Source organism: Perissodus microlepis, chromosome 22, assembly GCF_051167445.1.
Source record: "Perissodus microlepis isolate ML-2025 ecotype Zambia chromosome 22, ASM5116744v1, whole genome shotgun sequence".
Taxonomy (NCBI): Eukaryota; Metazoa; Chordata; class Actinopteri; order Cichliformes; family Cichlidae; genus Perissodus; species Perissodus microlepis.
The window spans coordinates 13143047-13162000 of record NC_140481.1 but is presented as its reverse complement, the minus strand read 5'-3'; the positions used below and the strand labels follow the sequence as shown (position 1 = coordinate 13162000).

Below are 18954 nucleotides of genomic sequence, written 5' to 3'. Positions count from 1 at the left end.
CTGCTGTCACACTGTTGTGAAATAAGTCCTTATATGCTGCACATAGACACCTCCTATATTGCTGCTACTCACATTAAAAGCAGCATCTTACCAGCTTAACACAAGTGTCAAATAAAATTAAAATAACAGAAACACAGCATTTCCATAAGCATTTATCAGAAAAGGCAGATTTAGCAACACTTTTAAGAGAAATCGGGGCACAGAGATGGTTTGTGTGGGAGAAGCGTACAAGCATCAGCTAAAACAGATGTGACAGATTGCGGTTGTACAATCGCTTAATGCTTCACGATGTGGTTTGGCCAGATTGTTAAAAACAGCTCACTGTTTGCCCCCAACGTAAAGGTGAGGCCGTTACAGCAAAACTGGAAACCCACAGGATGCCATCGAGCACAGACGTTCGAGAGACAAGGTGTACGTTTCTTGACGAGGAATATATAAAAAACAAAAACACATCGAAACACAAGTGCGCGCGATCAAACGAGTCAACCGAGTCAACCGAGATCACATTCAGAGCACATGTTTTACCTATTTTTTTTTTATTGTTTTTTTTTGTCTTTATCAAAGACTGTGTCAGAGGGAGAAACATTCAGAGAGACACATTCGCAAATCTTAACAAACATACAGTACAGTACATACAATCAGAGCTAGATACACATTCTTTTCATGCAATTCAGTGGAAGCATCTGAAACCCGGCTGACCTTCACCTTGAAGTTTTCCGTCTCTACTCCCACTTCTCTGTTCACCTCCTATTTACAGACATTCAATGTTATTTGAGGCCGCTAATGCACCAGGTAGATTCTTAACTGGAGGTGTGCGGGCACTGATGACACTGCATGCAAAATTCTTTCTTTCTTCTTCTTTTTTTTTTTTTAAGTGTCCTACCCTTGGTGAAAGAACAGCACAGTGAAGACAGTGATGCTGGACTGCTGAATTGCTGTTTTTTTTCTATTAATCACTAGTTAAGTGGTTGAACAGGAAAAAGCATACAGGAATACTGTCCACTTACAGTAAAGCTAGTGTTGATCTTTGGTCTCCCAAAATATGGTTTTGGACTTTTGACATTTGAAGATTAAAGATTCTAAAAGAAGCCCTCTAGATATTCAGATGAAGACATCAATATTACGGGCTGTGTAGGTAGGATTTGTTGCTTGAATTAAATATTGTTAGATGAGTAGAATTTCTAGATATATGTGGCTAAAAATGGTTATGTGTATTTGTCTTCTGCATGCAGCATGAAGGGACTATTAGGCTAGCCTAGCTTTTATATTTTTTAATGATTATTAAGTGAATTAGCAGCAGCTCATCTCACTTATGTGAAAATATACTTTTGAAAAGCTCTAAATCTCGAACTTGAAATTGGCTGAATAAAGTTGTAGCTGCTACACTTTGCAAATATGGCTGCTGTTAAAATGTAGCTATGTCTACGGTGGCCCTGAGAGGTCACATGCACTGCAACTGTAGAAAACACCAGCAAAACATTAAAATTTTGCAAAAGCACCACAGAAGTTGATTAAAACATAACAGACATAGAAAAAATAATTCTGACAAAACACAATGGACACTGTAGGTACATGGTTGCTGTTAGCCGTTTACTGTTAGCTGTTAGCCAAAAACATTTCTGTTGTGTTTTGTTTGATTTTTTTCTGTTAGCTTCTCCAGTGTTTTTCTTTCTATTTCCATTGGGTTTTATTGAACTTCCATTATGTTTTGTGTGCTTTTGCTCCATTTTTCATTTTTGCTGGTGTTTTATTAGGCAGCAGTGTGTTTGACCTCTCAGGGCCACTGTATATATCATCACTAAATGTCGCTCCATCAGTTGGGTAAATACTGGTAATGTAGGGCGTAAAGTATGAGCCACCTATTTAGGTTGCCAGATTATATATCTCGGTCTATTTGAGCTTTTAAAGCTAGGCTAACCCCAATGCCAACCCCAGTGCCATCTGATTAAATATAAAACAGTGCAATTCTGCAGCTGCTTGATACCCTCATAATGTTTCTGCACACAAGCTCTCTCTCATAAAGGCTGGGCAGAAAGAAAGCTCTGGAGTCCTAACCAGTGGCCTCAGAACCGCCTTGTCTTAGTCGTCATATGAAAAGGTCCTGAAGGCAAACATGGAAATCTGCAGAACATGGCTATGCATGAGACGGCAAGAGGAAGCGCGGCCAGAGAGGAGAGAGAGAGGTAGTAGTGGTTTCTCAAACCTTCTTCTTCTCCACCTCAGTCTCCTCCTCCTCCTCCCTTGCATCAGAAAATGTTTAATGGAGAGTCTGATCCACGTCGTTTCTCTTCTCCTTTTGTGGGTCGTTGGCGCTCCATCGAATCTCAGATAGACAAGCTCATTTCCACACGTGCGCTGTCATGTGTGTCGAACTTGGAGCTGCTGAACCCCCCATTTGTTGACCACTGTATCCCATCATACCGCTGGTGTTGTAAAGATTCATGCCGGCCATGTGCTGAGTCACCTGAAGGGCACAAAATGAACTTTAGCAACGGATCCACTCCTCTCACAACTTTCAAAAACCCCAAAAAACAAACACACACCTGACTGATGTTCCACTGTAGCTGCTGGGCTTGCTGGACTCCGTAAGCCTGCTGCTGGGGTAATGCGGGCAAACCCCCAACCTGCTGCTGCTGTCCCATCATCCCACTTTGTTGCTGTCCTATAATGCTGTTCTGCTGCTGTACCATCATTCCAGTTTGCTGCTGTCCCATCATTCCTGTCATGTAGGGCGACGGCACAATGCCGCTAGGCTGAGCCGTGACACCCTGAGCGCCCATTAAGCCATTCTGCTGCCCCATCATGCAGTTCTGCTGAATTCCAATCATGCTGTTTTGTGGCACTGCCATCACCCCGCTCTGTTGCTGCCCCATCATGGCCATCTGTGATGTCATCATAGTGCCTCCCATTCCCCCCGCCTGGGCTAAAGAATGGTATGGACCGTACGGGTGTGTTGGATATCCCATTTGGTTCATGTACAAGCCTGCTGAGAGCAATCACAGACACCAATAACGATGAGCAGACTATCACCGTGTCAACATCCAGATCTGGACCACATCTGACAGAAATCTTATAAACTCTTACCATGTGCAGCCATACTGCTGGCATGTACCGAGGGAGTGGAGGCGTACAGGGAAAGAATGGAGTCCTTGGATAGTTTCTTGACAGTGCCCTCCTCTGCTTTGGGTGCTGCGTCTAAGAACAAGCTCAGATTCTCAGGCACTGAGGCAGTCACTCTGCTCTGAGGCATGGTGCTGGAAACAGACTGGACAGACACAAGGCAAAGATGAAAGTCTGTCTGAATGTATGCAAATAAAAACTCAGCAGCTTATAGCATGTACAGTGTGTTGTCTACTACCGTGCTTTTTGTAGAGGAAGCAGGGGAGGGGGCTGCGAGGGAGCTGAAGAGATCCAGGGCAGAGTGTGCAAGGGCTGCGTTAGACACCACTGGGCTCTCATTACTGTCTGGAACACATCCTCCACCATTAGACACCGCAGGGCTTGGAGCTGGGGCATCTAATAGAGGTAATGATGATAACAACCGTTTCAGGTATCCACGTTCAAAGCAGTTCATCTAATTAAGATTCAGCTTTCTGTCCTAAAATAGATGCCTGGCATGTTTATTTGCTTTTTAGGTGCAGACTTGCAACATAAAGCAGTTCTATATTAAGACAGCAGTTTCCTGGTGTGCTAATATTTTGGACTCTGTGTTAGTGTAAGTGCATGCGTGCAGGTGAATAAGGCAGAATACCTAGTCCAAGCAGGTCTGTGACAGACTGGGAATCTGTCTTTGGGCTGACGTCCTTTTTCTGTCACAACAGAGAAAATCAGTGTAATTAATGCAACAATTCTGCACTGGCGAATGAGTCTGTCTGACGATTCTTTTACTCTTCACACTCACTAGTAGTATAAAATGACTGTTCCATTCAAGTCACCACAATAAAAGCTACCAGCTTTTCTCTGCCTTTTGTTGACGCCTTTTCAAACACAGGGATGACCAAGGTTTATAATTAAGTTCAACAAGAATGTTTCATTTTCAGTGTTTGACTTAACTTTGTCTCACTAGACAATATCATAGAATTTTTAAAACAAGAATGTTTCATTTGAAAGATTCTATGAGATTGTCTAGTGAGACAAAGTTAAGTTCTACAATATGCATCATCTGTCCAGATGCTAAAATGTTTATATCAATTCAATTTAATTTATATAGCATCAAATCACAACAGTTGACTCAAGTTGTTTTGTTTTGTAAGGTACAGAGTTTACAAAAATACAAATCAGACAACCTCCTATCGGTGCCAACCAAGCACCTGGCGACAGTGTGAAGGAAAAACTCCCTTTTAACAGGAAGAAACTTCTGGTAGAACCAGGCTCAGGGAGGGGCAACCATCTCTGGCAACTGGTTGGGGGTTAGCTTTGAACCTTTTTTAAAAATGTTGTTCAGGCTTGAAGACAGGGAGTGTGGTTGCGACGATTGACTACTACGCCATTAGACTTTGGTTGCCTCTTGATTTTTTTTTTTAATTAATTGAGCAACTTAACAATATAATAAACAAAACCAAGATAACAAAGGCCAGAATGGAATCTCTGGTCTATGACATGAACATGGAATGATGCACCTACCAATTTCATCTTCTCAAATACAACTGGCTCCTTTGGGATGTTGTCACAACTCTTTTCTTTCTGCACAAAGAAAAGAAGTGGTTTTGTTTGACGACACTTAAGGTTGGTCGAGGGTAGCAGGAAAGAAAGAGAAATTCATTCTCCAAACCTGTTCTGCAGATTCTGCTGGAGACACAAGAACAAACACGTGGATCTGTTTGTGTGGACTCACCCTGAGCATCTGGATGTCAATGACTTTATCCATGTATTTCTTCTTTTCGTATTTGTCCCTAATAAAGATCTCGGCAGCCTGGTCTGTCTCGGGACGCTGGAAGCACTCGGGTAAAAAAGCCTCGTAGAGCCGTTTGGCCTTGGCATTTCCCATCTCTTGAACACACTGGGGATACCAACGGAGAACAAAATAACTGACACATTGCAAAGAAATCTAGTAATGTTCAAATGCAATATCCAAGGTGTCCTTGTTAAAGTGCGGTTATATGAAAAAGCAGGATTCTGTGAGAGCTGTAGAGAACTAAAGAGAAAGTGCTGACCAAAGAAATCCCCTCACACTGAGAAGCATCACGCTGACTGTCTTGTCTATCAGACCAGAGGAGATGAGCTGCATACTAAAGAGAAAGAGGCTACTCAGAGGTGCAAAATCGTCAGTTATACTGTATGTGAAAATACCAACTACCAGATAAAATAAGCATATATACATAGAGTAAAATTACTAAATTACAAAAAATTATAATGTTGTTTATATTCTATCCAACTCTATATTGTATGGAAATCTATTTTATTTAAAGGTTTTACTTTCTGAAAGATTTTCACAAAAGAAGCAACAGCTTAGAACTGATTAACACAATAATCTTATTTACTTCAACTCTTACGTAACCGGTTTAAAAATGAACAGTAGTGGTTTGATGGACAGTAGGCATACTGCATTTTCTCGATGTTATGCTAAGCTAATTGGTTGATTGTAGGGCTGCACGATTTTGCATAAAATGAGAATCACGATTTTTTTGCTTAGAATTGAGATCACGATTCTCTCACGATTTCTTTTCCAGTATAAATATTTATTGCACTTATTAACTGCACATCAACTTCGTAACAGTTGAGACTGAACATAAAAACAATAAATAAACATAAAAACAATAAATGTCTCACATTTTGTCGTTGCCGCAAAATGTTGTACTGCTTGAAATTCCGTCTCCACCGTTGCTCGACACTGCGTGTATAGAGCAGGTAGTGCAACAATAGAAAAATAGTTGCGGGACGGCACTGTGTAGCGTTTGTCTAGGGTGTTGATCATTTTCCTAAATCCCTCGTTTTGCACAGTGTTGATGGGAGCCATATCTTTGGTTAGGTGATAAGTGATAGCCTCCGTAATTTCTTTGTGCCTGCGGGAGTTCGACGTGTATAGGGAAGCGCTGTATAAGGTTCCCGTTATTGATGTTTGGGTGGTTGACCGGGACGGATTTTCTCCTGTCACTTTCTCGTCATCCCTGACGTGCTCTCCGTCGTTTTTTCCCTGCTAATTTTAGCATCACACGGCACAGCTTCTGTATCACGTGGTATAAGGCTCCGCCCTTGTCATTTGTTGAGCAGGAAGAGTGAGCGCTTGTTTTCATGCAGATTACGTCCCGGATCAAAATGCGGTACAATCGTCGTCGTCTTTTTTTTTTTTTTTTTTTTTTTTTTTTTATCGTTGTCATTTGGAAATGAGATCGCACATAAGTATGAATCGAGATCGCGATTTTCTAACGATTAATCGTGCAGCCCTAGTTGATTGTGATTTGGATTATATCCACAGTATACCCCCCCCCCCCCCCCCCCCCCCATTACATATATTTTACTGGGTCATAATGCATCCCCTTAGTTCATCCTCTATCTGAAATAAGCCGTCTCTTTAATGCACCACTCCTTAATAGACAACCTTCTTCTGATTGGATGCCCCTCACTTGGCTTCCACAAACAGAACCCAGGCCTTGTAAGCCACCTTCTAGTCTGAAATGACCATATAAGGAAATTTGAGCCAGGCTAGTGTCAGTTAAGCTAATTAGAGAAACTTGAAAAACAAACAGACAATCAAAAAACAAATAAGAAAGCCAACATTTATAGCGTTTAATAATCAGGGACAGTTCAAAAATATTTAACCCAATATTTAAAAGCTTTTGGGTTTTTTAGTGGTTATGAAACTTTCATAGTGAAGACCTCTGACCTGGACTTGCTCCTGCGTCCACTGATCCAGGTTGACAGACTTGACCTTGGAGATGTGAACCCCCAGGTTTCGATGGATGCCAGCACAGCGGATACAGATGAAGATGCCCAAATTCCAGGATGCCCATCGTGGACCTGGAAGAGCAAGGGGTGGGGGTGGAATGAAATTTAGAGGACAGGAGAGAGTCTTCGCAGAGGAGCGATGCAAGGAGGTGGTGGTAAGTCAAGCTAAAGGTATAAAAGAGATTTAGGTTAAACAAGAAAGAGGGCTAAGTGAGTAGACTAGAGAAACATGAGGGAAAAAAACAATTAATTTTAGACCAATTATAAAGACACGAGTCTGAAACCTCAATTATGAGTCTGAACTCAGCAGGGAACACATCTAATCCTGTGTAAGTCATGCGGTGGCCTAACACATAATAGGATCCAATACGAGAGTTAGCCTACATAACTGAGAGGCGAGAGGAGGAGTACAAAGTCCCACAAACACGCACCTCACACACACAAGCAATCACACACACTCAGGGCCTGGATACCTGCAGGGATGATTACTCATTTGATCAAGAGCCTGTGTGTGTGGGAGCACTGTGATCTGAGCCAAACGTATGGATCCACTCAGATTTTGTGGAGACCTGTTTATTGCTTATGCTGCATATGTTTTAGCTTAAAAGCATGTTTGCAAATCTTCCTTCTATATTCAGAACACAAAATAAATAAAAGCATCATAGATGAGATCGTTATTTATTTATTTTTGCTCAAGATATGCAACCATCCTCTTTGGGGACTGCACTCAGCTTCAAAGATAATATTTGTGCTGCTCTTACATCTTTACCATATCTCCCTCCTCCTCTTTCCTTGCCTCCATCTCTTTCTGCGACTCTTTGTCTCCACTTCTCCAAACCATCTCTGCTGTGAGTCCCTGCAACCCTGCTGCCACAGGTCCGTGCACTGTGGCCTTCACGCCACTAGGGGGAAGAGCAGCTTTTCGATTTGGATTTCTTCTCTTCCGGCAGATAAAGGCATTGTGCAGAGTTTAAGAAAAGGCCATTCTATGCAAATGAAAGGGGAAGTCGAGTTTGAGAAGGGAAAAACACGCAGCGCCTTCCTCTTTTCCTCTGAGAAAAACACTGCAATGAATACGCTCCTTCTTGAATCCTACTAGAATTCTGTTTGCACTATTAAGAGTTAGTTTTCAGTTTTCTCCATCTTTTTAAACTGCGAATCACAAATGCAAAAAACAGAGAGTCACCATGTGCACTGTTCTTCCTCACTGTCTAGCTGCAGCATTAGCTGTCTACTGGCTAATAATAGTAGAATTACTCTGCAAAGCCTGCTTAGCCACTGCACACGCCGACACAGACACAGAGAAAGACAGAGACGCTGTCAATAGTGTTGAAGTCCCTGAACACTGGAATTAGTTTGTCCTTCTCATCTCTCATTCTAATGCTCCCTCTGTGCTCTGGCCGCCATTTCTTATCTTTCTCACTACGGCTGCCCCCCTCATGTTCTCCTTTGTCTGCTTAGAATCAGAATACTTTATTAATCCCGAAGGATTATATCTCTTTCACACCAGTTCCATTTCTTCCTTTCTGTTTATTTTCTGCCCTCATGTTTTCTGCGATTTGTGGGAATGCTTTTTCCATTCTTTGCATATTGAAAAGTTTCTCTTTTTTTTTTAGCAATGCACAGTTTTGACTGATGCCTCTACAAAAAAAATAGGCGAGTCTATGATAACAATTAGATCAGCTGTCATGAAACATAGTTTAGGTGCTCCTGATGTTCAGAAGATGAATCATAGCTGACCTGACCTCTTCTCAGTCATCATTATGAGGCCGATGTCTGTGCTTTTAGCTGAAATGTCTTCGAAATTATGGCATGCGTTACAATAGCTTAACTTTGCTTCAACAGGCAGAGCCCAACCACTATACGTTTGTATTTTGTCCCTTTAGACACACAAAACATAGATTTTCTAGATTGTAACTCTTTATTTACTCATTTGGCCTTGTTTGTCTCTCCTCAGATAGTTGTTTGGTTGTTATGTTGCCAGCAGGGAAGCTGTAGAGTGCCGTCTGGTAGACAAACTATGCAATGTAAATCCCCAAAAGTTGATTCTGTCATCTGGACGTAGCGTTTTCAGTGCAGCTGACTGCAGGTTTCCCCAATCTTACAAACACCTACAGACCAGTGGACACTCTTTCAATGATGAGGATGTACACATCCTGGACAGGGAGGAACGCTGGTGTGAGCGCAGAGTCATACGAAAAGGGAAAGACCATCTCTGAATCGAGGAGGGGGCCTAAGGTTACATCTTTCGCCATCTTACAATGCTGTGATTCCAGCCATTCCCCAACTCTGTGAATGGTACTCACGGCCATGGATCAATTGTCTTTGATCAATGAGCTTTGATCAGTGGTTGTTGATCAATGGTCATGAGAATTTGCATAATTATGATGAAGGTGCCCTCCCAGCCCATTGTTCCTTCAGTGGGCTGGTTTCAGTCATTATGCAAATGTACTGTTTATAAGATTGGGGAAACCTGCAGTCAGCTGAGACTGAAGAAGTCACTTGGATGAGTGACGAAACGTTTCTCCCGCTGAAAACGCTACGTCCAGATGAACAGAATCAACTTTTGGGGATTTACTTACCTGGATGATATGCAATGTAAACATTGATAAATTAGTCAGGTTTGATCAAGAAGTCATAATGTGTAAAATGACAATATTCTGTTCAAGTAACTCAAAGTTGGTGGGTCCTTAGTAAACAGAACCCACTTTGAGCAGCCAAAAGAAGAAGTTTATTGGTGTGGCCCTTTACAACAGTCCCAGTTTCTCATGTCGCCCCTTGGGAAAATTAATTCCCAACCCCTGCTTAAGGGAGGTGGCCAGCCACCTATGTGACTGGAGCATGCATGTCCACTAGTAATTGACAGTGAACAACCTCACACCTTTTCTTTCTTGATTAACGGAATTACACTAAAATTCAGCTGTAATTTCTATTTATTGTCAATTAGGAAACACTTGTCCTCGCTTACTTCTGTGTTACACTGTAACACAACTCAAAACCGCACACCCCTCTGAAACCCTAAGATGTAACAAACGCCGTAACAAACTACTGGAGTGGACATGAGGGAACGGAGAAATATGTTTCTGTCATGGCTGGTACAGCATTCAAAATAATTGAACATAATGCACCATGCACAAGCATGAATACTAGTAACAGTGTTGGCCACAGCAGTTTTCAGATCTTGCCACAGATTCTCGATTGGATTTAGACACCAGACAGGTCAGGGATAAAGTTATTGAGAAATTTGAAGCAGGCTTAGGCTACAAAAAGATTTCCCAAGCCTTGAACATCCCACGGAGCACTGTTCAAGCGATCATTCAGAAATGGAAGGGGTATGGCACAACTGTAAACCTACCAAGACAAGGCCGTCCGCCTAAACTCACAGGCCGAACAAGGAGAGCGCTGATCAGAAATGCAGCCAAGAGGCCCATGGTGACTCTGGACGAGCTGCAGAGATCTACAGCTCAGGTGGGGGAATCTGTCCATAGGACGACTATTAGTCGTGCACTGCACAAAGTTGGCCTTCATGGAAGAGTGGCGAGAAGAAAACCATTGTTAACAGAAAACCATAAGAAGTCCCGTTTGCAGTTTGCCACAAGCCATGTGGGGGACACAGCAAACATGTGGAAGGTGCTCTGGTCAGATGAGACCAAAATGGAACTTTTTGGCCAAAATGCAAAACGCTATGTGTGGCGGAAAACTAACACTGCACATCACTCTGAACACACCATCCCCACTGTCAAATATGGTGGTGGCAGCATCATGCTCTGGGGGTGCTCCTCTTCAGCAGGGACAGGGAAGCTGGTCAGAGTTGATGGGAAGATGGATGGAGCCAAATACAGGGCAATCTTGGAAGAAAACCTCTTGGAGTCTGCAAAAGACTTGAGACTGGGGCGGAGGTTCACCTTCCAGCAGGACAACGACCGTAAACATAAAGCCAGGGCAACAATGGAATGGTTTAAAACAAAACATATCCATGTGTTAGAACGGCCCAGTCAAAGTCCAGATCTAAATCCAATCGAGAATCTGTGGCAAGATCTGAAAACTGTTGTTCACAAACGCTGTCCATCTAATCTGACTGAGCTGGAGCTGTTTTGCAAAGAAGAATGGGCAAGGATTTCAGTCTCTAGATGTGCAAAGCTGGTAGAGACATACCCTAAAAGACTGGCAGCTGTAATTGCAGCAAAAGGTGGTTCTACAAAGTATTGACTCAGGGGGCTGAATAATTACGCACACCCCACTTTTCAGTTATTTATTTGTAAAAAATGTTTGGAATCATGTATGATTTTCGTTCCACTTCTCAAGTGTGCACCACTTTGTATTGGTCTTTCACGTGGAATTCCAATAAAATTGATTCATGTTTGTGGCTGTAATGTGACAAAATGTGGAAAAGTTCAAGGGGGCCGAATACTTTTGCAAGCCACTGTATGTAGGTCATAGGCTCTACAAAGATTCACCACAAAAGTCCAAACCGATAAACATACCCAGTAAAAATCAGCACCGTCACTGTTAGCATCTTGACATTAGTGCTTAGTTAAAAGCACTGTTATACAGTTCAACTGAGCTGCTAGCATGGCTTCAGAGTCTTCTTTCCATACACTGCCTGTTATTTTTCTCCCCTCATGCGAAGGTTTAATCTGCTTCCAGCTGGGTATTATGAATGTTTGGAGTCATGGTCCTCAGGTGTGCACAGGAGTGCGCTGATCCGGTGAGCCGGGGGAGCAGAAAGAGCACACAGATGAAGGCTACATTTAAGGCAGATCACACCTGCACACCACAGAGAAGCAGCCTTCTCTTGTTCCAATCAATGCTATGCTTGAGTAAGAACCCATATGCAGTGCGTCTGTCCGGCAGCACTGCACACCTACAGGTGCTTTGAACAGATATACAAGGAAGTAGGTGGAGGAGACGTCTAAAAAGGGAAGAAAAGATTGAACCAACGATCCCTATGAATCACTTTTTCTTTGTGGCTGGCATCACAGTGAGTGTAGACTGCTCCACCGTTCACCAGCAGCGGTGAATACATGTCCTCTTTTCTTGATGTGATCAAAAGAGCAAATGCCAACATCATTTAAAGGTCTAATTAAATTCTCCAGGTCTGACTAATAAGTCCCTTTCTCAGTTTTTACACGGAAAAGCATCCAAAAGCAGAGACAACTGATGAATCACCCTGGCAAAACTAAATAAATAATTAAATTAAAAAATGGCTGTGGTCATGGTTGTGAAACACGCAGGCTGAAGCACATTAGGGGTGGAGAAGGCAGAGCCACAGCGAGAGCCAAAAACAGAGACAAGCAGGAGGGGATTTTTATAGTCATCAAAAGGTGGACTTTAGACATCCTGCTGGGGTGTAACGGGGGGTATGACGAGCAGAGAGTGCACACAGAGATCTGTAATGAACTTCGCGGTCATTTACACACACGTATTTGAATGCTTTTCCATACCATTTCTGGTGACTTAGTCATGAACTTCTCATCTTAAACACATCTCTGTTAAAAACCCTGTCTGAATCCTTACAGTTACAAACACACAGGTGCACACGTTACACAAATACACTGGTCCACAGACTCTTTAACACATACACACTTGTTCATGAGCAGGTACATATGGTCCATTAGCCTACATCCCACAAGGATAAATGGTGCTCTCTGCATGTACCCAGTTAATCCCACGGAGCATCTCAGCCATCAGCGGATCCCATGCCCTGCTCCGCCGCCACACAAAACACACGCTCATGCATACATGCCTTTGTCCCTTACTCTCTAGCCCATTAGCATCTAAACCAATCCAGATACCCTGGAGCCACCCAGTGACCCAATCTGAACCAAGCAGATGGAACCTATTGATAATTTACAAAAGGCACACCCACCATCTGCGTTACCATGCAAACATCATGACTGTGATCCTGCAGGTGAGTAATTGAGGTCAAACAGTGTTACATATAAAAAGATGAGTAAGGCAGTCCAAATTTTTAGTCCTGCTTTTATGTCTTTTTTAATCTTATTGCCCACATATTGTTTTTATCCCTTGAAATGTTATAAGGTTATTGTGCTGAGTAGTCATCTGTGTTATTTGCTTAGCTGTTAGAGCAATCCCCTACACCAAGATAACCACTATCTATAGAACTAAAACGCATCCTTAGAACCCATTTATCACCTGGTGAAACAGTAACAGCACAATTCATGTGACATAACTTACCTTTGAGGAGCTCACAGCTATATGATTTTTAGGTTTTTAATAACTGCTCTCTTTAAGCTGCTACTGACATTTTGTCTGCTTCCTGTGCGGCTAATTCACAGATAAAAACCCCAGCAGACTGACGTGTGACCTTATTATACTTTTGTGTGTTTTTCCTACATGGTTGTATAAGGCTGAATCACCAATCAGTCCAAACGGGCAACTCAGGGGCCACGAGAAAAGTCGTGTTTAGGATAGTCTTACGGAGGGGCAATATCTTTATGTTTTATCCTATAAATTGTTACAGTGGTCAGTGCTCATGTTAAAAATGGCCAATGTTTCAATGTACAAGAACTCTCTAAGAGCCCAGCTCAGCCTCAGACTGATTTTCTTTTCACTCTTTCTGTGTTTATACACCACTTTGCATTTAATCATTAATCTCTGGCTCTCCTCCACAGTGTATCTTTTGTCCTGGGTCTCCATCCCCTCACCCCCAGCCAGTCATGGCAGATGGCTGCAGCTCCTTGAGCCTGGTTGTGCCGGAGGTTTCTTCCTGCTAAAACGAGAGTTTTTTCTTCCCACTATTGCTTGCCGATTGCTAAGCCGGCGCTTACATATTCAGCATTCTTAAAGGGATAGTTCACACCAAAAGCAAATGTATGGGTTTTTCCTCTGTTTTGATATTCTGTGTTAATAAAGTTAACTAGTTTTGGTGATGTTAGCTGTGCCTTCTTTTCATTATAATGGAAATACATGGTTAAAAACTGCTTACTAACTCAACAGTAGCATCTTTTTCCAGAAATCGTGACCCATTTACTCCAAAACACTGCGGTGAGCAGTTTCTGGTATGAGTTCTTTTCTTGGTAAGGAAGCATGCAGCTGACAACCTTACAGCTCAGCTGAGGAAGGACTCCCTTAATGTTTACATTCTGTCACGCTGTCACTAGCACGAGACGCGTGCGTCCTCCTGCGCAGTGATACGATTTGCAGGTGTAAAGGCAGGATCAGGGTTGTTAAAAAGGGACCCAGCAGCTTATTTGTCCCAAAGCCCTTTGCAGCTTAATCTGGCCATCGCTGTGTATTACAGAGTTGTGCGCACAGCAATGTAGCACGGTGCCACCCTCTCTCTGGTACTGAGGCTCTGTACTTTGTGCCAGCCAAGGACACACGCGCAAACAAACACACACCGACACACACGTCCAATAACCTTCTTCTCTGAATGGAAATCTCTGCTGACTTCTCATTGGATGAGATTAAAAAGGGTCCGAGGGGAGGAGGGGACTGAGAGCTCATGGTAGAGGTAGACAGCCTGGCATCATCAGGTGATATCACCACAGCAACCAGGGCCCAGTACAATGGAGACAATAAGGGAGACATGCTTTTATGCTCATTCAAACACACACGCACACACATGCACGCACATGTACACAGCCCCTTGAGACTGAAGCCAGAGGTTGAAGTGTTGACTACATTATGCACCCTGCCTAACCCTCTGCCTCTCCCCCTGTCTCTTTATTATTTCCTGGCAGTATTAAGGATTTACTGGAGGGGTGTCACTTTATGAGGAAGTGGTAGAAATAAATAAACAAATAGCACACAAAGTCATGCAGCCCAGAGAAACAGACAGAGACAGGAAGTTTGCGGCGCACAGGCAGTAAGCTACAGTCGGAGAAAGAGATATTGTTCCAGCGGCGCAGTATATAATAGACAGGGGAATGTCTGAGAGTGCTGCTGTTGTGTGTTTGCATTCGCTGGAATAAACACGTTCTTGGCTCCATACGCCACACCACTTCCTCTCTGATCATCCTGAGAGAGGGAGGGAGGGAGGGAGAGAGGTAGGTGATGAACGTGCAACGGCAATCAGGTGCAAACAAGATTAGACCAAACCCCATCACGAGCCATATGGCCAAAAATAAAAAAAACCCTGATAAGAGAGAGAGGGCAGGGGAGGGCACTAATGTGCTTGAGGTGTGCACTTGTGCGGCTGTGCACGACTCGAGTATGTAGTCTGGAATCTGTACTTACAGTTTTGAGAAATGCACTACTCAGCAAAGAGGTAAAAAACACTCTCTGAGAATCAGCTCAGATCACAGAGTCAGCCAGGACGTTGTAACCTTTCAAAATAAAAGCTTTTTATGACAAAATAATATTTGCTGTTCTTTAAAACTGTATTTATATTTACTGTAAAAAAAAAAGTATTTTGGAACAAAACATTATATTTTAAAAATCAAAAATAATAAGATCTGGCAACCTGTCCAGGGTGTACTCATGAATCACACAGTCACATGTCAATCATTTTCTTTAAACCCATTGGTGGTTAATTCCCTTACTCGCCAGTGGTTATTTTTCCTGTTGCGACCACAATTCAAATTTTTACTGTCATCCCACGGTCACTGCTCGTCACATTGCTGCAAGAGCCTTCCTGTGTGGACACCCTTTTAGCAAATTGTACAAAGATTTTGTAATGTGTGAAATCTTGACAGAAAACATGTTTTTGTTTGTGTGTATGGGTGTGGTTGGCAGGGATGTCGAGCTCTTACATTGAAAATCTAAAGAGTTCACACCAAGAGAGCCTTTGTGACCATGATTTTAATATGCAAGAAAAAGGAGAAACGTAGTAGTAATCAAACTTGTGTAGCTAACTTAAATACCCTTTCTCTCTCCACATGTGCCTGATTTGGGAGTAAAACGTCGTAAAATTAGCATCACATATGCAAATATAATCTTCTAAGATATCATTTATTCTCTGTGCTTCTGAAGTCTGCGTCCGAGCCTTCAAGCAGTATGTAAATAAGCTGCAGGAGCCCAATCATACTGTGCTGTTTTCAAACTGTCCACTGAGCAGTCACGAGTGTGTTTGCCTGAAGGCGAACAGCATCACTTCTAAATATCTTGTTTAAAAGAGAACCCAAAGGCAATAGGAACATTAACAAAACCCTGCGTTGTTGTATTCATAGATCTGGTGACTTATTCAGTTTAAATACAACTAAGACCTTGTGGTCACATGTCATCTTACTAAAGTAATGTACAAATGTGTTTTAAAAGGAAAAAAATGTCTATCACAAATTAGAAATTAACATCCTCCCAGGAGAGATGATGTGCTGTACTTACTTGACAGCTGGAACTGATTTTTTCTAAAGCTCTAATTACACACTTGAACTTGTATAGACCTAGCTGACTATACAGTTTAGCCTATAGATGTTAGATTTTTTTATTAAGGCAAAACTTTGCATAGAATTCGGTATTATTATAATAAAAGGATACTAATATGCTCACTACTAAGTCTGTGTTTTTAGTCTTGGACTCTGCTAAAGTAGCTTTGCATGAATCAGAGTTCAGAATAATCCTTATTTATCTTCCCTTAGATCTTCCTATGTCTGAGACAAGCCAATTCTGATTGGTTGCCCCTTGTAAACAGAAGATTGACCATATTAAGGACATCCTGATACCAAAAATTCTCTGGGTGAAAATACCTTGTTGATGTTGGAGGTTAGAGGAGAATTTTCAACAGATTTAATGATGAAACACAAAGAATCACTCGTTACAACCAAGGTATACAGAACAGCATCTCTGAAAGCACAACAAACCTTGAAGCAGATGGACTTCAAAACACAGAAGATCATACTGGGTGTAAATCCTGTCAGCTGAGAACAGGAAACTGAGGCTACAATTCATACAAGCTCACCACACATGGACAACAGAAGACGTAAAAACGTTGCCCAGTCTGATGAATCGAGATCTCTTCTGCAATATTTGGATGTTAGGGTCAGAGTTTGCTAGAAACAACATGAAAGCATGGATCCATCCTGCGTGGGGAATATTTTCATACCAACTAAGCATCGTTTAAACACCACAGCCTACTAGAGTGCTGTTCCTGAGCATGTCCATCCCTTTATGACCCCAGTGTGCCCATCTTCTGACGGTTGCCTTTAATGTTTGCCTGGTGGTCAGTAAATTTCGTATATATAGTGAATACTCCCATTTTAAACTGGGGTCTGTCTACACATATCATTCTCAAAGTTTGTATTTACCAAGTGTGTCCTCCTGCGTTACAGTGATTTGTGTACACACAGCGCTTCCTTTCAAACATTTAGAGTCAGTGATGTTCATCTCGATAAGCCCAACACTGGCTGTATGCTCTACAGAATCCACCCACAAGGCCCACACAACCTGCATGTAAACAAAAACATTCCTTTTCCAGAAAAATATGCAAGATTCTTTAACTAACATAAGGAAACAGCCCCACGGCCTCATCAACTTGTTGATGGCTCATCTGAAAACCAAATAAAGAGCAACCTTTGAATAGTCTGTTTGTTGACTCAAGACTCTGACTGAGTGTATTTGCGACCAAAACACCAGTGTTTACCCACCCCTATGGCAAAAATAAAGGTTCAAGGCCTCCTTGAGGCTCCACACAAATGAACACATAGAGCACCTGACAGTCTGATTATGGTGATTCAGTGTATAAAAAGACAGCCTGGCTCCACTACAATCAAGCAACTCAATAAGTCTCCTTGCTATATAGGTAATCACTGAGAATTGCAGCTCAGTGTTGTAAGAACATTGCAGTGCCTCTTTGTTAAGAGTTGGGTTTCACTGCCTGCTCCCAGTCTGCAAGAACAGTGCGTTCAGGGTGACTCAAAGTCAGCACAGGTGCCTTCAACTCCATCTCTGTGCCTGCTTCCCTGCTCTTTCCACACCGGCTGTCAGACAGCCTGAGCGGCGATAGCTGGAGTCATTTTCACTAATGAGCGCATTTTCTCACTTCATCCCGCCACCAGTTCTCACCCTTTAAACCCTTTTTAGACCCTATTACTTGAGATAGCTTGGCATGATGTAACTGCATGCCATGCTCCAGCCGTGTAAGGATGTGGCTCCACGTCTTTGCACCATAGTACAATGCAATTGGTCGAGGGATGATGAATGCAGTGCAGCATTTTTTTTCCAGCGTAGTAAACGATCAAAGAGGGTCGATTCAAGCGCCAGGCGCGCGCCTCGGGCACAAAACCCGGGGAAACATGACCCTGATGGAAATCACCTACCTTTCGATTCACAGTCAGCGCAGTATTTGTTCTCCTCCAGCGCCAGTAAAGAGTTGAGGACAGCCTGGTATCTGTCAACGTCTTTCACAGATTTGCCCGTCATCATCCTCCTCCACCACCACCACCAACACAACAGTTCCTGCGGTCTGTGCCGGCTATTGCCAACCGAGCCCTTAACAAAAAAAAAGGAAAGTGTGAGCACGGGCGATCTGCTCCGCCGTCCCTCTTCTTCCTCCTCCTCGCTGTGGAGCGCAGAGTTTGCTTCACGGCGATGGGATGATTGCCTTTCAACCAACCAGCATGCGGCTTATTCGAGGTGAAAATACCCCCAATCAGGACGAAGAGGATGCCATGTGATGTCTGAGATTCAAAATGTGATGCTGACTTTGAAGCACATTTGTTACCTATCACTACTATATTCTCTCTGTGTGTGTGAACCCCCTTCCTCCGTCTTTCTCTCTCCCTCTCTCTTCCTCTCCCTCTACCTCACTTTCTCTCTCTCTTACACACAGGGACAATATCTGTAGAGTTAAAAGTTATGTTATGAGCAAGAGTAATCACTACACTTATTGAGACATTTTTTTAACGACTAAAGGTTTAAATTATTTGTCAAGGAATCTTACAATTTTATAAAGCAGGCTTTTAAAACTCACAATTTATCAATATATTGCCCATATCGCCATCGTGTGGTCAATTATGGGAAGATTTTGTTGAGACCAAGAATTTGCGGTCCTTTGTTCCCCTCCAAGACGCCAGAGGGCGGTAAGATAAGCAGCTGAACAAAAACTGCGTCAAACACACCCCTAAAACTGTAGGGAAAAAAAATGCGTTTCCTTTCAAAATAAAGTGT

The 18954-nt window shown here is 42.6% G+C and overlaps 1 protein-coding gene across 2 annotated transcripts; it reads right to left on the bottom strand.

Annotated features, from left to right (window-relative positions):
• Nucleotides 1–565: 565 nt before the first annotated feature.
• Nucleotides 566–18559, bottom strand: smap2 (small ArfGAP2). 2 transcript variants are annotated; one of them, XM_084920121.1, is made up of 9 exons: nt 18105–18559; nt 6824–6957; nt 4835–4999; nt 4624–4683; nt 3752–3809; nt 3359–3516; nt 3085–3265; nt 2544–2983; nt 566–2464 (listed from the first exon to the last, which is right to left on the bottom strand). In XM_084920121.1, the coding sequence occupies exons 1-9, from the start codon at nt 18208–18210 to the stop codon at nt 2339–2341; spliced, it is 1428 nt and encodes a 475-aa protein (XP_084776247.1). In that variant the 5' UTR covers nt 18211–18559; the 3' UTR covers nt 566–2338. The 2 variants fall into 2 exon arrangements, with proteins under 2 accessions (XP_084776247.1, XP_084776245.1); XM_084920119.1 differs by having other exon boundaries at nt 2544–2986; nt 18105–18558.
• Nucleotides 18560–18954: the final 395 nt, after the last annotated feature.

Coding starts and splice junctions, on each gene's coding strand:
- smap2 (XM_084920119.1), bottom strand. CDS start 18,210: ATGATGACGGGCAAATCTGTGAAAGACGTTGACAGATACCAGGCTGTC. Junction 6,958..18,104: donor CGCTGACTGTGAATCGAAAG/GTAGGTGATTTC, acceptor TTGCTCTTCCAG/GTCCACGATGGGCATCCTGG. Junction 3,266..3,358: donor CTTCCTCTACAAAAAGCACG/GTAGTAGACAAC, acceptor GTGTCTGTCCAG/TCTGTTTCCAGCACCATGCC.